Source organism: Dipodomys merriami, unplaced genomic scaffold (assembly GCF_024711535.1).
Source record: "Dipodomys merriami isolate MVZ:Mamm:240054 unplaced genomic scaffold, mDipMer1.0.p SCAF_9, whole genome shotgun sequence".
NCBI lineage: Eukaryota > Metazoa > Chordata > Mammalia > Rodentia > Heteromyidae > Dipodomys > Dipodomys merriami.
In genome coordinates, this window is record NW_027206512.1 from 45,573,085 (window position 1) to 45,585,870 (window position 12,786).

At 37.4% G+C, this 12,786-nt stretch overlaps 1 protein-coding gene across 4 annotated transcripts in view; it reads left to right on the forward strand.

Moving 5' to 3' along the window:
- Arap2 (ArfGAP with RhoGAP domain, ankyrin repeat and PH domain 2) overlaps nt 1-12,786 on the forward strand; it is a 149,605-nt gene that overhangs the window by 57,283 nt on the left and 79,536 nt on the right. For all 4 annotated transcript variants that reach the window (XM_070012975.1, XM_070012978.1, XM_070012977.1 and 1 more), the window contains exons 10-12: nt 4,491-4,606; nt 8,376-8,575; nt 12,490-12,575. In XM_070012975.1, the coding sequence (XP_069869076.1) occupies nt 4,491-4,606; nt 8,376-8,575; nt 12,490-12,575 (402 nt within the window). The remainder of the gene's footprint in view (nt 1-4,490; nt 4,607-8,375; nt 8,576-12,489; nt 12,576-12,786) is intronic.

A 12,786-nucleotide genomic window follows, 5' to 3' on the forward strand; every position in this document is an offset into this window, starting at 1 on the left:
AAGAGGTTGAGAGTTGGGCTTATCCTTGCTTATTTTTCAAAATGAGAATAGAGCTTACAATTCGATTGTTAATTACTGGTGTTACTTATTTTTAATTTTCCTGACCATTTTACAGTGACATTTCATTCTGTCTTTAAAAAAATATGTCAGTGGTTACTTTGGGTCCTGTCTTTTCTTATAATTAGCTTTTGATAGGAATATGTTCAGTTGACTCCATCTTCAAGAGGTAGAAAAAAAACAGTATCAGTAACAATAGATACTCTCACCTATGTGTACTCATTGTGTGCCAGGCGTTTCTACTACACTTCCTTATTTTGTGAACAGTGACCTAAAGGAAGTGAGATACTCCTAATATTAAACTATTCTGAGTTTTGTTCTTTGAGTAGTACAACATCCTTTGGTGAAGGCTTCTTTAGTTTAGGTGTGTTGCATTCCGTGCTAACCCTAAAACTAGGTATTTTCTTTCAACGTATATATTGTACATTTATCTTATACTTTTATGCAAAATTTCTAGCATTCTCCAGATGCTCATTAAGGAATAAATATTGCTTTTTCCAGGGCTAATTTTCCCATTTAAAATGGTAATATCTATTCTGCTTGCTTCACCGAAATACTCAGAAAAAAATGAGTTTATAAATATTTGTGTAGCCCACCACACAAATAGATATTAAAATAATTATGGAGTCTACTGAGAATGTTTTTAAAGTTTCTGCATCTTGGTATAGGGTTTGGCACCTAAGATAGTTAGCATCCTTATAGTCCGTTGTGTTCTGGACCTGCTTACATTTAACCAGTAATCTCCATGACTTCAAATAGAAATTCTATTGGAAGCTTTTACTTTTCATTCCTCAGAAAGCAGAGCGAACTGTTTACGTCTTGGTTTTTAAATATTCCAGACTCATACTGTCTAAATTCTAAAACTAGTTTTGCTGTCTGATTCAGTGTTTGTCATCACTGGCTGCAGATGAGATATTTGAGTTGTAGTTTTGTTTTTCTAAATTGAAGATTCTTAGGCTCTACTCTTGAGTTCATGGAATCAAATCTCAGAACGAGAAATGGCAATAGATAATTTCAGTAAGCATGTAGGCATGAAATACTCTGAATATGTTCTAAATTATCTTAAAAAATGGCCAAACCTTACAAAAATATTTTAGTAGAAAATGCAGGTCTTTCCTATTTAAGAGCTCTCAAGTGTGTTGACATTTATTTTGTTACTCTGGTGGATATTTTACAATCAATTTGTGCTGGTGAACCATGTGGATACTCTAATTACTCAGAACCATATTCCCGTCTACAAAAGCATCTTGGTGTTACTTGGGAGGAATTTGGAGTGTTGAGCAGACCTTCATTTTATTAGAAATTACAGCTTTTGATGTAGACATTTTCATACCTTGTTTGTTAGAGTTGAGGGACCGTCTGATTAGGTAAGAGCCATGATGAGGCTTATCAGTTTCCATCAAAGTTTGTCACTTTCACCATCTGCTGGTCTGCTGGTTAGAGTATTATATGCCTCTACCCTTAGTAACATGCAGTATATGCAGGTCAGGCCTCCACTGGAGAATATAATCTGGAATGGTTTCATATCTAGCTCTTGTCAAGGCTCATTATGGAAAACTCTAAGAAGGACATTCAGCATGAACATGGGGCTTGAACTCTGGGCCTGGGCCTCGGTGCTGTCCCTCAGCTCTTCAGCTCAAGGCAAGCGCTCTACCGCTTGAGCCAAATCGTCACTTCTGGTTTTCTGGTGGTTTATTGGAGATAAGAGTCTCACGGACTTTCCTGCCTGGGCTGGCTTTGAACTGTGATCCTCAGATCTCAGCCTCCTTAGTATTTAGGATTGCAGGGGTGAGTTACCAGCACCCGGCCATAAATAGACTATTATATTAAAGAGCAGATGGTTCCTTTATCAATGTGAGCCATCAGGAAACTGTTTTAAAAATAACCCATTTTGTTACTCCTCCTTTGACTTCTCATTTACAAAAGGGTTTAAATTCTGAGTCACAGACATTGTGAATTTATCCAACAATTGAATTATCCAGTCAGGAGAATTAGTATGGATAATTAGAAAACTTGTTTTTTAATTTAACTGGTACAACTCTGTGATGATATGCTATAATTATTAAAATGTAGCTCATTGGAAAACTTCATTTCCCATCCACTAGCATACATCAATGGCACAGTCTTACATTCAGGGAGACAACTCTGTGAAGTGGATCTACACCACCCCTTTTCTCATTGTTTTCCCAAACTCAGTATTTCTCTGCCATCCTGCTTCTCATTCTTAAATTCTGCCCTTTTCCCTAATTAAATCAGCCATTTGTTCTTTCATCAGAAAAAAATGTAATAAAATATAATATTCAGTTGGTGATTTGTTTTCTAAATTAATCATTTCCTTATTCCAATGGAAAAATCTGCGTATTGAGTAATAATGAGAATAGTAGTAAGATAATGAGTACATTTCTTGTTACACAGTTACCCCTCCTTTGTTTTTCTATTATCCCTTTCCTCACCCACTTCCCTAACCCTCCTGAATCTTTTTTTTTTTAAATTTTTTTGTGGGTCATAGGGCTTGAACTCTGGACCTGGGTGCTGTCCCTCAGCTCTTCAGCTCAAGGCTAATGCTCAGACACTTGAGCCACAGCGCCACTTGCATCCCAACCCCTCTGTACAGCATCTTTACAATAAATAAATAAAATAAATAAAAAAGAATAGTGGTAAGAAGTACCCTTTCTCAGCTGGTGACTGGAAACTCTGAATATTCCTAAATATATGGGGAAATTCCTTGTAAAATTGTTTGATCCTTCTTTTGTAGATGCATTAGCATTAAGCCTACATTCCAAAGGGAAGCTTGAAAGATAAGGATTTGGCTAACCAGTGTCTGCTGTATAGAGTAGATGGTACAGGGCTCTCCCTATTTTGTTTTTCCAAACTCTGGCATTTTCAGGACACCAGAATTTGTCCTCAGGGTTCTTGTCTCAAGGATGCTTATGTTCTGAAATGGCTTCTGTATTTCTAGATGTCATTTCCCCAGAACAATGAAAAAGCAAGGAGTGGTTGCTGCACGCCCCTCATGTTCACTACAGTTATTTATATTGATTGTATTGATCACAAACAGGACACATGGCCTCTTGTAGCTGAAAGAGAGATGGGAAAACAGTACTTTGACTTTTCACCCAGGTGGTAGGTGCCACAGAAGGGGCTGCTTTCTAAATAGTCTTTGCTCTATGTCCTTATAGAAAATGTACTAGTTCTTTTTGTATTTGTTCTTCAGTGTTGGATGTTTTTTTTTCCCTCCATAATTCAATTTGGAAAGTCAGAGTACATCCTTTGTGGATTTATAAAATTAATTCCTTTTTGCAAGTACAGATTGTATTTTATAAAGTATTGAGATTATTTATTTGATAAGTCTAGTTACAAAGCACATATGAGGTAATAGGAGTTTGTGTGTGTGTGCATGCGTGCGTGCACTTGTGTGTGTGTGTGTGTGTGTGTGTGTGTGTGTGTGTGTGTACTGGAGTTAGGGCTTGAACTCAGGATTTTTCCCTTTTGCTTGGCTTTTTAGCTCAAAGGCAAGCACTCTACCATTTGATTCACATATCTAGTTCTGGCTTTCTGCTGATTTATCTAGAGGCATTGTCTGCATGGACTAACTTACAGCCTGATCCTCAGATCTTAGCCTCCTGAGTGGCTAGGATTACAGGGAAGAGCCACTGGCTCCAGGCTTACACAAACATAGTGTTTTATATTGAAGTGTCTTTTGTAGCCTTCTGAATAGTTTGTAATGTTCATAAGACAAGGTGAAATCAGTAGCTATAGCTGTTGAACAAATTATAGTTTCATAGCAAAGTAGCATTAGAGGAGCTTCTTAGGAGACCAATTGAAAGAAAAGTGAGAAAGTATTGGAAATGAGATAAAACTGTATTCTTCACAAAATAAGTAATATATTTGAGAGTAAATGAAGAGAAAAATAAGGTGTCATAGTCAAAATAACTCAATACAGTAAAGCAGTTCAGCTTTAGTTTCTTTCCACCATATACAACTAAGGGCACTTGGTTGGCAACTTAATCTTTTTGAGCCTCAGTATCCCTATCTTTTCATCTAAATTGTAATTATGTTGATTTAACATTATCAGTTAGTCCTCCCCTCTAAGAAAATGCTTGGCACATATAAGGCTTTTAATTTTTACTTTACTTGGCTGAACTGATAAAGGTGAATATGTGACTGCTGTCTAAAGCAAGGCCTTTATCATATCTTTTACCTTACTGACTTATCTTCGAGGTAAGAGAAACTGTATCTATCAGTACTTGAACTGTCAACCTTAGAATCTCACTTGGAAGTGAATTTTGCAACAAACCAGTTTTGATCCATTTTTTAAATTGGATTTGTTTAATACCATAAAGATATGTTTAGTAAAATCTTCAAAAAGTATTTTCAAATTTCAGTGATGTTTGTTTCTTAATCTTTTTTTTTAATGTTTTTCTCCAAACTAGGATTTTAAGTGTGGACTTGGTATTACTGTAATTCCCATGAATGTTGCCAACGTAAAGCAAGTAGACAGAACTGTGAAACAATCTTTTGAAATAATCACTCCCTATAGGAGTTTCAGGTAAGCACATTTCAAACATGTGTGTGTGTATGTGTATGTAGGTTCTGGGTCTTGACTCAGTCCTTGAGTGCTGTTCTGAGGTTTTCTTGTTGTGTTTTGTTCTTTCTCAAAGTTAGTGCTCTACAACTTGAGCCATAGCTCCACTACTGCGCTTGGAGATTTTTTGCAGTTAATTGAAAATAAGAATCTTACAAAGTTTTGTGCACTGACTTGCATCAAACTGTGATCCTCAGGTCTCAGCCTCCTAAGTGGAAAGGATTGTAGTCATGAGATACCAGTACCTGGCTTTTTTATATATTTGTTCCAATACAACTACAAGAAAGCTTGAGCAAACTGTCTCTATAATGCTAGTGGTGATTTTATCCCTTAGAGGGCATTAATTAATTAATTTTTTTTATTATTTTGCCTGTCCTGGAGCTTGAATTCAGGATCCTGAGTCATTTTGTGCTCAAGGCTTACTCTCTACTACTTGAGCTACAGCACCATTTCTGGCTTTTTTGAGGAGTTTATTGGAGATAAGAGTCTCATGGGGACTTATCTGTCCTGGCTGGCTTTGAATTGTGATCCTCAGATCTTAGCCTCCTGAGTAGCTAGGATTACAGGCGTGAACCACCTACACCCAGCTAAAAATTGTGTTGTTATCCTAAGAATCTAACTTCTTAGCCAGCATATAAAATACCATATAAAATGACCTTTGTGGTCATGCCACCTGCACTGATATTTATTTCATGAAATTTGAGTAGTTTTTCTTAATATTTCTCCTTTTCTAATAGGCTTATCAATAAACGTATTGAAAATTTCTTCTTTTTTATTGTAAAGGTGATATACAGAGGGGTTACAGTTATGTAAGTCAGGTAATGAGTACATTTGTTTTTGAACAGTGTTACGCCATCCATCATTTTCTCCCAGTCTTTCCTCTCCCAGCCCTTCTACCCACAAGTTGTATAGTTCATTTCTAACATAGTGTCCAGTTCACTGCTGAATTGGTTCACCTTTGTCCCACCATTTCTGTTCTTCCCCTTTTCCTTCTCAAATCAGATAAACTTACATGCACGACAAAGGGTACAGAAATAAAAACAGAGACAAAGGGGAAAACGGTAACAAAGAGGAAGGAGGAGGAGGAGGTGGAGGAAGAGGAAAAAGAGGAGGGGAGGAGGAGGTAGAGGAAGAGAAGAAGGAAAGAAGGAGGAGGAAGAGAAGAAAGGAAGGAGGAGGAAGAGAAGAAGAAAGGAAGGAGGAGGAAGAAAAGAAGAAAGGAAGGAGGAGGAAAAGGAGGAGGAGGAAAAGGAGGAGGAGGAAAGAACCACAAACAGTACAATAAAAAACCTTTTGCTTCCATTTCTTGGAGTTTATTTTAATAAGTATCATTTTGTATTATCATTTGCACATAGCTATTGAGACCTTGTGATCCTGTCCTAAGAATATCCTCCTTTGGTCTCACTATATAAATGCTTTAATTTTTATTTTTAAATTTTTATTGGAAAGATGATGTATAGAGGGGTTACATTTACATAAGTCAGGTAATAAATGTACTTCTTTTTGAATAATGTCACCTCTTCCCTGGTTTTCTGAGATTTTTCCCTCCTCCTTCACCTCCCCCACAAGTATCTAGTGAGTATAACTGCTGAATTAGTTCACTCTGCCCCACTATTTCTTTGCTTCCTTTCTCCTCTACAAATCAGATAAGCTTACATACAAAACAAAAGTACAGAAATCAAAAGCAGCAAAAAAAGGGGAAAAAAACCTAAAACCCGAAGAAATTTCCTTCATATTGAGAAGGAATAAAATGCAAAAGGAATATTGCATTGTCTTTGTTATACTTTTACCTTCTTTTAGACTAACCAAATGTAGTCCTTCTTTTTATTTATTTAATTTTTGTAAAGATGATGTACAGAGGAGCTACCGTTACATAAATCAGTTAATAAGTACATTTCTTTTTGAGAGCAGTTACCTATTCGCTCATTTTCTCCCTTCCTGACTCCCTCCTGGACAAGTTGCATAGTTCATTTTCAACATAGTGTCTAGTGAATATCATTGCTGCATTTGTTCACCCTTTGACCCACCATTTCTCTGTTTCCCTGTGCCCTCCCTGAAACAGATAAATACAAGACAAAAAGTACAGAAATAAAAAAATGGCAAAGGAGAAAAACAATAAAAACCAAAAGCAAAAGCAAAACAACAAAAAATTATTCTTTCCCTTTTTTGGCACAATCCCTCCATCCATCCCCAACTCTGGTTGATCCATACAATATCCTGCAGTGATTCAGCTCCAAAGCAAGATCAATTTAATGAATCACATAAAATTATTGATCCAAATTGTCTGACATTTTCCTATGTAGCATGTATAATGATAGTCTAATAATTGCATTATTCAGACCAGGAAGCAAAATTTAAAATGCTTAATATGTTTTAAATCCATAACTTTAATGAACAGAACAGACCTATGTCAGTCTGTGTGTTTTAACTGAATTAATTCAGTTGTTATAAATAATCAGTATACTTTAGGGCTATGTTAGGTATGTTCTACACCTTTGAAGGTTAACAATTACTTAGCCATATCAATGTAAGGGTATTACATATTTTCTCTATCAAAACATGTCCATTGGCTCACATTTTGAGAAAAAGTGATTGAATAAAGAATGAGCACTTTTCTTTTCAGACATGCAGATTCTGGGCTCACACATGCTCCTTGGTCTATGACTTGCCTTGACCACAGGAGGCCCTGAGTTCCATCTCCAGCAATGTGCATGTCTGTACTGCGGCCATCTCCCCCCCTGTCTGCTCCCCAGAGACTCCAGATTGTTAACTATAGATACCACCTGAAACCAAACTGGGAAAACTTGAAATCACTTAAGAATTCTGTCATTCTGTTGTGAATCTTCTGTAGCAAATATAGTGAATATTCTGTTGTGAGTTCTGTGGTGAATTTATCACGTGCTTCAGAAAATATAATAGCATGGACCATACATTTTTTGGGGTGTGGGTTATACAGAATATGGGAGCCACCGGTTATTGTCATTATATTTTAATTTTCACAACAAAGTTTTAAGGTGATGAATCAATTCGTTGGTCATGGCGGAGTAGGGAGCTCCTTCCATCGATGGGTCATCTCCTTCTAGAAGGAGTGAACTGCTTTAGTATTTCATCTCTTTGTCCAATCACATAATGCATACTAAGAATCAGGCTAAGTAAATGTGGCTGAAAACAAGTTAGAATCTGTTAGAATAGTAACCACTTAAAACTTTCTCTGGTTTCTCACTCTCTTAAAGCCATCTGGATATTCTTCCAATTAAGAAAAAAAATCTATTTTTAAATCTGAAAAAAAAAATCACCATTTCTAGTGGGTGTTTGGGTAATTTTAGTTTCAGACTGTCACAGCACTCTTGACTGGCAAAATATTCCAATAGTCCTGAAACTGTTGCCAGTCTCTTATTGATTATTGTACAAATCAGTGCACAGGAAACCTGGCCTCTTCTTTAGGCTTCTGACCCAACAAGGCAATTTTTTATATCTTGGTCAGAAAAAAAGGTATATATTAATTTTGGTTCAAGAGATGCAAACAGAGTCATACACACTATGGACATTTTAAAAAGAAAACCATTTGTTAAATTAGATGATTCTTAACAGAAAAGACAACCCAGAACTGCCTGGCAGGCATAATTTTCAGCTGCTGTTTAATTTGTGAGTGAAATGAATATGCAAACTGAACATCCTGCTTAATTGGCCTTTACAAGGGAGATCGATAATGCAGAAACGTTAATTGTTTCAGCTTTACAGCCGAGTCTGAAAAAGAGAAACAAGAGTGGATTGAAGCTGTGCAGCAATCGATTGCAGAAACTCTCTCTGATTATGAAGTAGCTGAGAAGATTTGGTTCAATGAGTCCAACAGGAGCTGTGCAGATTGTAAAGCCCCAGATCCTGACTGGGCCTCTATCAACCTCTGTGTTGTCATCTGTAAGAAGTGCGCAGGTAATTAGTGATAAGTTATGCTCATCATTGTTTCTGGTGAGTTGGTGCTGACTGCTCTCTGTGGTCATATATAATGTGTCCTAACTAATAGAACTCTTATGACATTCAGAACAGATTTGGAAATAATTCTCAGCTTCTCTTATGCAGGACTCACATGTAAAAAAATCGTTTTTTAAGCATGTAATTGTATTTTGTGTCTTCTGCCTTTTGTATAGATTTTCTGAACACCACGTTGACATTTTGAACAAGCTTACATCTTTGCATGAAGATTGGCACATTAATCCCCTGTCACTTCTTTATGCCATTTTTTCATATCAAGCTCCAAACTTTGCAGAGTGGATTTAGTTTCTCTAATCATATGCATTTTATGTAGAAACATTTCACACAAGTATTGATACTTAAGGGAAAAAAATGTCAGGACTATGACTGATTTTCCTATTGTGACTTTACACCTGACCTGCCTAGCTTTTAACAGTATTTTGGAGCTCAGAGTTTTAATGATATGAAAGGGGGAAGTGACTCAGCTGTATGGAATGATTTCTAATAGATTTTTCTAATAGAAAAAGTCACAAACTTTACTGTTTTTTCAGGACAGCCTCTCTCCTGCCTTCAATTAACACACACATACCGTACCCATAACACACACACACACACACACACAGACACAGACACAGAGTTTATGGTGCTGGTATGGGGGCATTAATAAGGTATATAAGATATGATACAATCTGTAGAAAGGTATACATTATAATTACAGGAGAGGATGATAAATGTAGGATTGGATTTGACTGCAAAGTTCAGTGACAGAATACAAGAGAGGAACTCATGACTTGGCTACAGCAAAGGCAATCAGCAGAATAGCCACTACAGTAGCCTAGGCTTCTTAGTACTTCTCTATATCTCTGTTCCATTACATTGGTCACTGATACTAATAAGACAGATTTCCTCGCCAGCTAATTATCAACACTAGTAGCAACAGTGACCATCAGCTGGTCACCCTCTACTTTGTATTGCTTCTCACATTCTCCTCTATTGCAGTGCCTTCAAAAGAGATGGCTTTGTGTTGTTCCAGTTATTCAACCTAGCTTTCCCTTCTTCCTTCCTTAGGAACTTTAGTTTTACCTTCTTAAGCTAACTTGTATGCACAATTTCTGTCTTGTTAATGCCATCAAGCAATTTCCAAACTTTCCACTCTCAGGGTGGGTGAATATAGTCATAATATTCGATATGAAAATGGAACCAGGTGACTTTAGGTGACAGATGGGGGGGGTGCTGGAAAACGATGGAAGGGGGGACATTGATCAAGATCCATTGTACTCATAAATTGATGTATTGAAACTCCTTTGAACCACTTCTTAAAGAGAATAAAACTTAAAATAAATTGAGAGATAGGGAGAAGCCATAAAACCTTTCTGTTTGCTTTGATGTCCCTTTTTCGTGCCATAGATGAGTTCCTATGACTGCTCCATAGTCTGCACGAGTTTTCTGCATTCTTTTAATTTCTTTGCTTTCCTTCAGCCTTCTGTAATCAGCTGTTTCCCTGTACTCCACTAAAAATATTTCCACTACATTTACCAGTGTACTTTATGTCTCAGTTTCTATTTGGTCCATTCCTGTTTTTTTTCTCTTCTCTATGATACTTGAGTCCTTTGAGACTTTATGTACCCTCATGAACTATGTCCTCCCTTGGTTTCCAGGGTACCGGTACCATTCTTTTTTTTGGGGGGGGGGGAGGGTCCAGTCGTGGGGCCTGAACTCTGGGCCTGGGCACTGTCCCTCAGCTCTTCAGCTCAAGGTTAGCACTCTACCACTTGAGCCACAGCGCCACTTCCGACTTTTTTCTTTTTGCTTATGTGGTGCTGAGGAATCGAACCCAGGGCCTCGTGCGTGCAAGGCAAGCGCTCTACCACTGAGCCACCTTCCCAGCCCCAGGGTACCATTCTTTCAGTGTGCTCACATTCCTACTGGTCATCCTTGGTCAGGCTGTTGCTCCTCTTGATTCTCAGGATGTACATCCTTGGGTGACATCCTCAACTCTTTCACTTTACTGTTCCTGAGTGATATTATTTATTACTTGACTTCAATTCTCATTTCTTAGCCATATGATTCTTACTCTATTGAATATCAAACATATTCACACCAGGACTCACTACATGTCAATAATACCTTAACAGTATGATGTCAGAAATGGAACCAGCTGCTGTCTCCAGTCCTGTGTACAGTACTTCATATTTTCATATTTAAAATTCTATTTGCTCTGAAGCTACACTGTAGTCTACCCTGTACTCTTAAGAGATCTTTTTTTTATTGTGAAAATACTGTACAGAGGGGTTACAATTACATGGGCAAGATAATGAGTACATTTCTTATCAAGCATTGTAGCCTCCTCCTTTGTTTCCCCTTCCCATCTTCTTGGCTCCTCTATTTTCCTTAAAACCTACCATGTCCTATCCATTCTCAGCATCTTTACACCTGACTGGCTCATTTTCTTTCTCTTCCTGTGGCCTCAACTCATATATTTCCCATTATTGGCTAGGGTATTCTAGCAGTTTCTTTCAGTCCTTCCTGCTAAGTTTCTGCCTTATTATTATTGCCTCCGGGTAGCCTTTACCAATGCAAAGCAATGCAAATTTCTGTCTGGAAAGTCTAGGACTTTGTACTAGAAAGTTATCACTTTCTAGAAGGAAAAAAAATCCATCTGCTTAAGTAGAGGCAGGAACAAATTTCACTGCTCAGAGGGCAAACGGCCTTTAGATCAGGCACAAGGGGTAACTCTTTTCTTCTTAGCTTGGTCTCTGACTCTGCTTGGACACCATATAGGAAGGACTGACTGCTGTTTTATATAGCTTAATCAAAGTGACTATAATACAATGCCATATTGTTACTCTCTTCAGATATAACAGAATCCAGCCCACCAGTTTTCTAAGTATCTATAGAATTGTATAAACTTTTTTAATAGTAAAGAAATAATATCTGTATTCACATACATGCACTTTAAGCAGAACCATTGTTAACAGACGTTAGTGATGTTTTTTAACTAATTATCAGTAGGCATACGTATGCACAGACACATGAATCACATATTCACATGTGCATATATGGATATATTCTTTTTGATGTTACTACTGAGACTTGGACTCAGGTCATCATGCTCTTGCTTGGCTTTTCAGTCAAGGCTGACACTCTGCTACTTGAACTGTACTTCCTCTTGCAGGTTTTTGCTAGTTAATTAGAGACATGTATGTTTTGGATTTTTCTTCCCAGATTGACTTCAAACCCTGATCCTTAGATCTCGGTCTTCAGAGTAGCTATGATGACAGGTGTGAGCCACCAGTGCATAGCTTTCATATGTACAGCTTTCATATGTGTGTGTGTGTGTGTGTGTGTGTGTGTGTGTGCATGTGTAGGTATGTATGTATGTATACTTCTTTTTTTTCATTGGGCTTGAATTCTGGGCCTGGGCACTGTCCCTCAGCTCTTCAGCTCAAGGCTAGTGCTCTACCACTTGAGCCACAGTGTCACTTCCGGTTTTTTAGTGGTTTATTGAAGAATCTCATGGCCTTTTCCTGCCTGAGCTGGCTTTGAACTGAGGTCCTCAGATCTCAGCCTCCTGTGTAGCTAGTATTACAGGAGTGAGCCACCGGGGACTGGCTTTATGTATCTATTCTTTTAGAAGAGTAAATTCATGATAGCACAGGGTGGTTTTAAAGCTGATGACTGTTAAAGTGGGTTATGATTTCTGAATCCATGACTACTCTTCATGATATTAACAATTCAGACAATAGGTATGGGGATGTTTTAAGTTGAAGTGTATAGAAAAATACACATTTGTACTTGTACATATTTAAAAAATTTAGTGTAAGCTCACCTACAAATTAAAATAGAAATAAAACTCTTTTTTTTTTTTACTGCAGGCCAACATAGATCTTTGGGACCAAAAGATTCCAAGGTTAGAAGTCTAAAAATGGATGCCAGCATTTGGAGCAATGAACTCATTGAGGTACAGTCCAATTTAGAGGTGGTGGTGGTACAGGTGGAGCATGAGTTTCCTAGAAGTTCCTTAGTAAAATTTTTGCCACAGTATGAAAATGGCTTCTAGCTTATTTTATTGTAGGAACTATTTCAGAAAGCTTTGTGAATGAGGTAGATATTTAAACAATAAAATGGACAAAGAGTTTTAGTGGTAATACGTAGATTAATGCTTGGCAGGT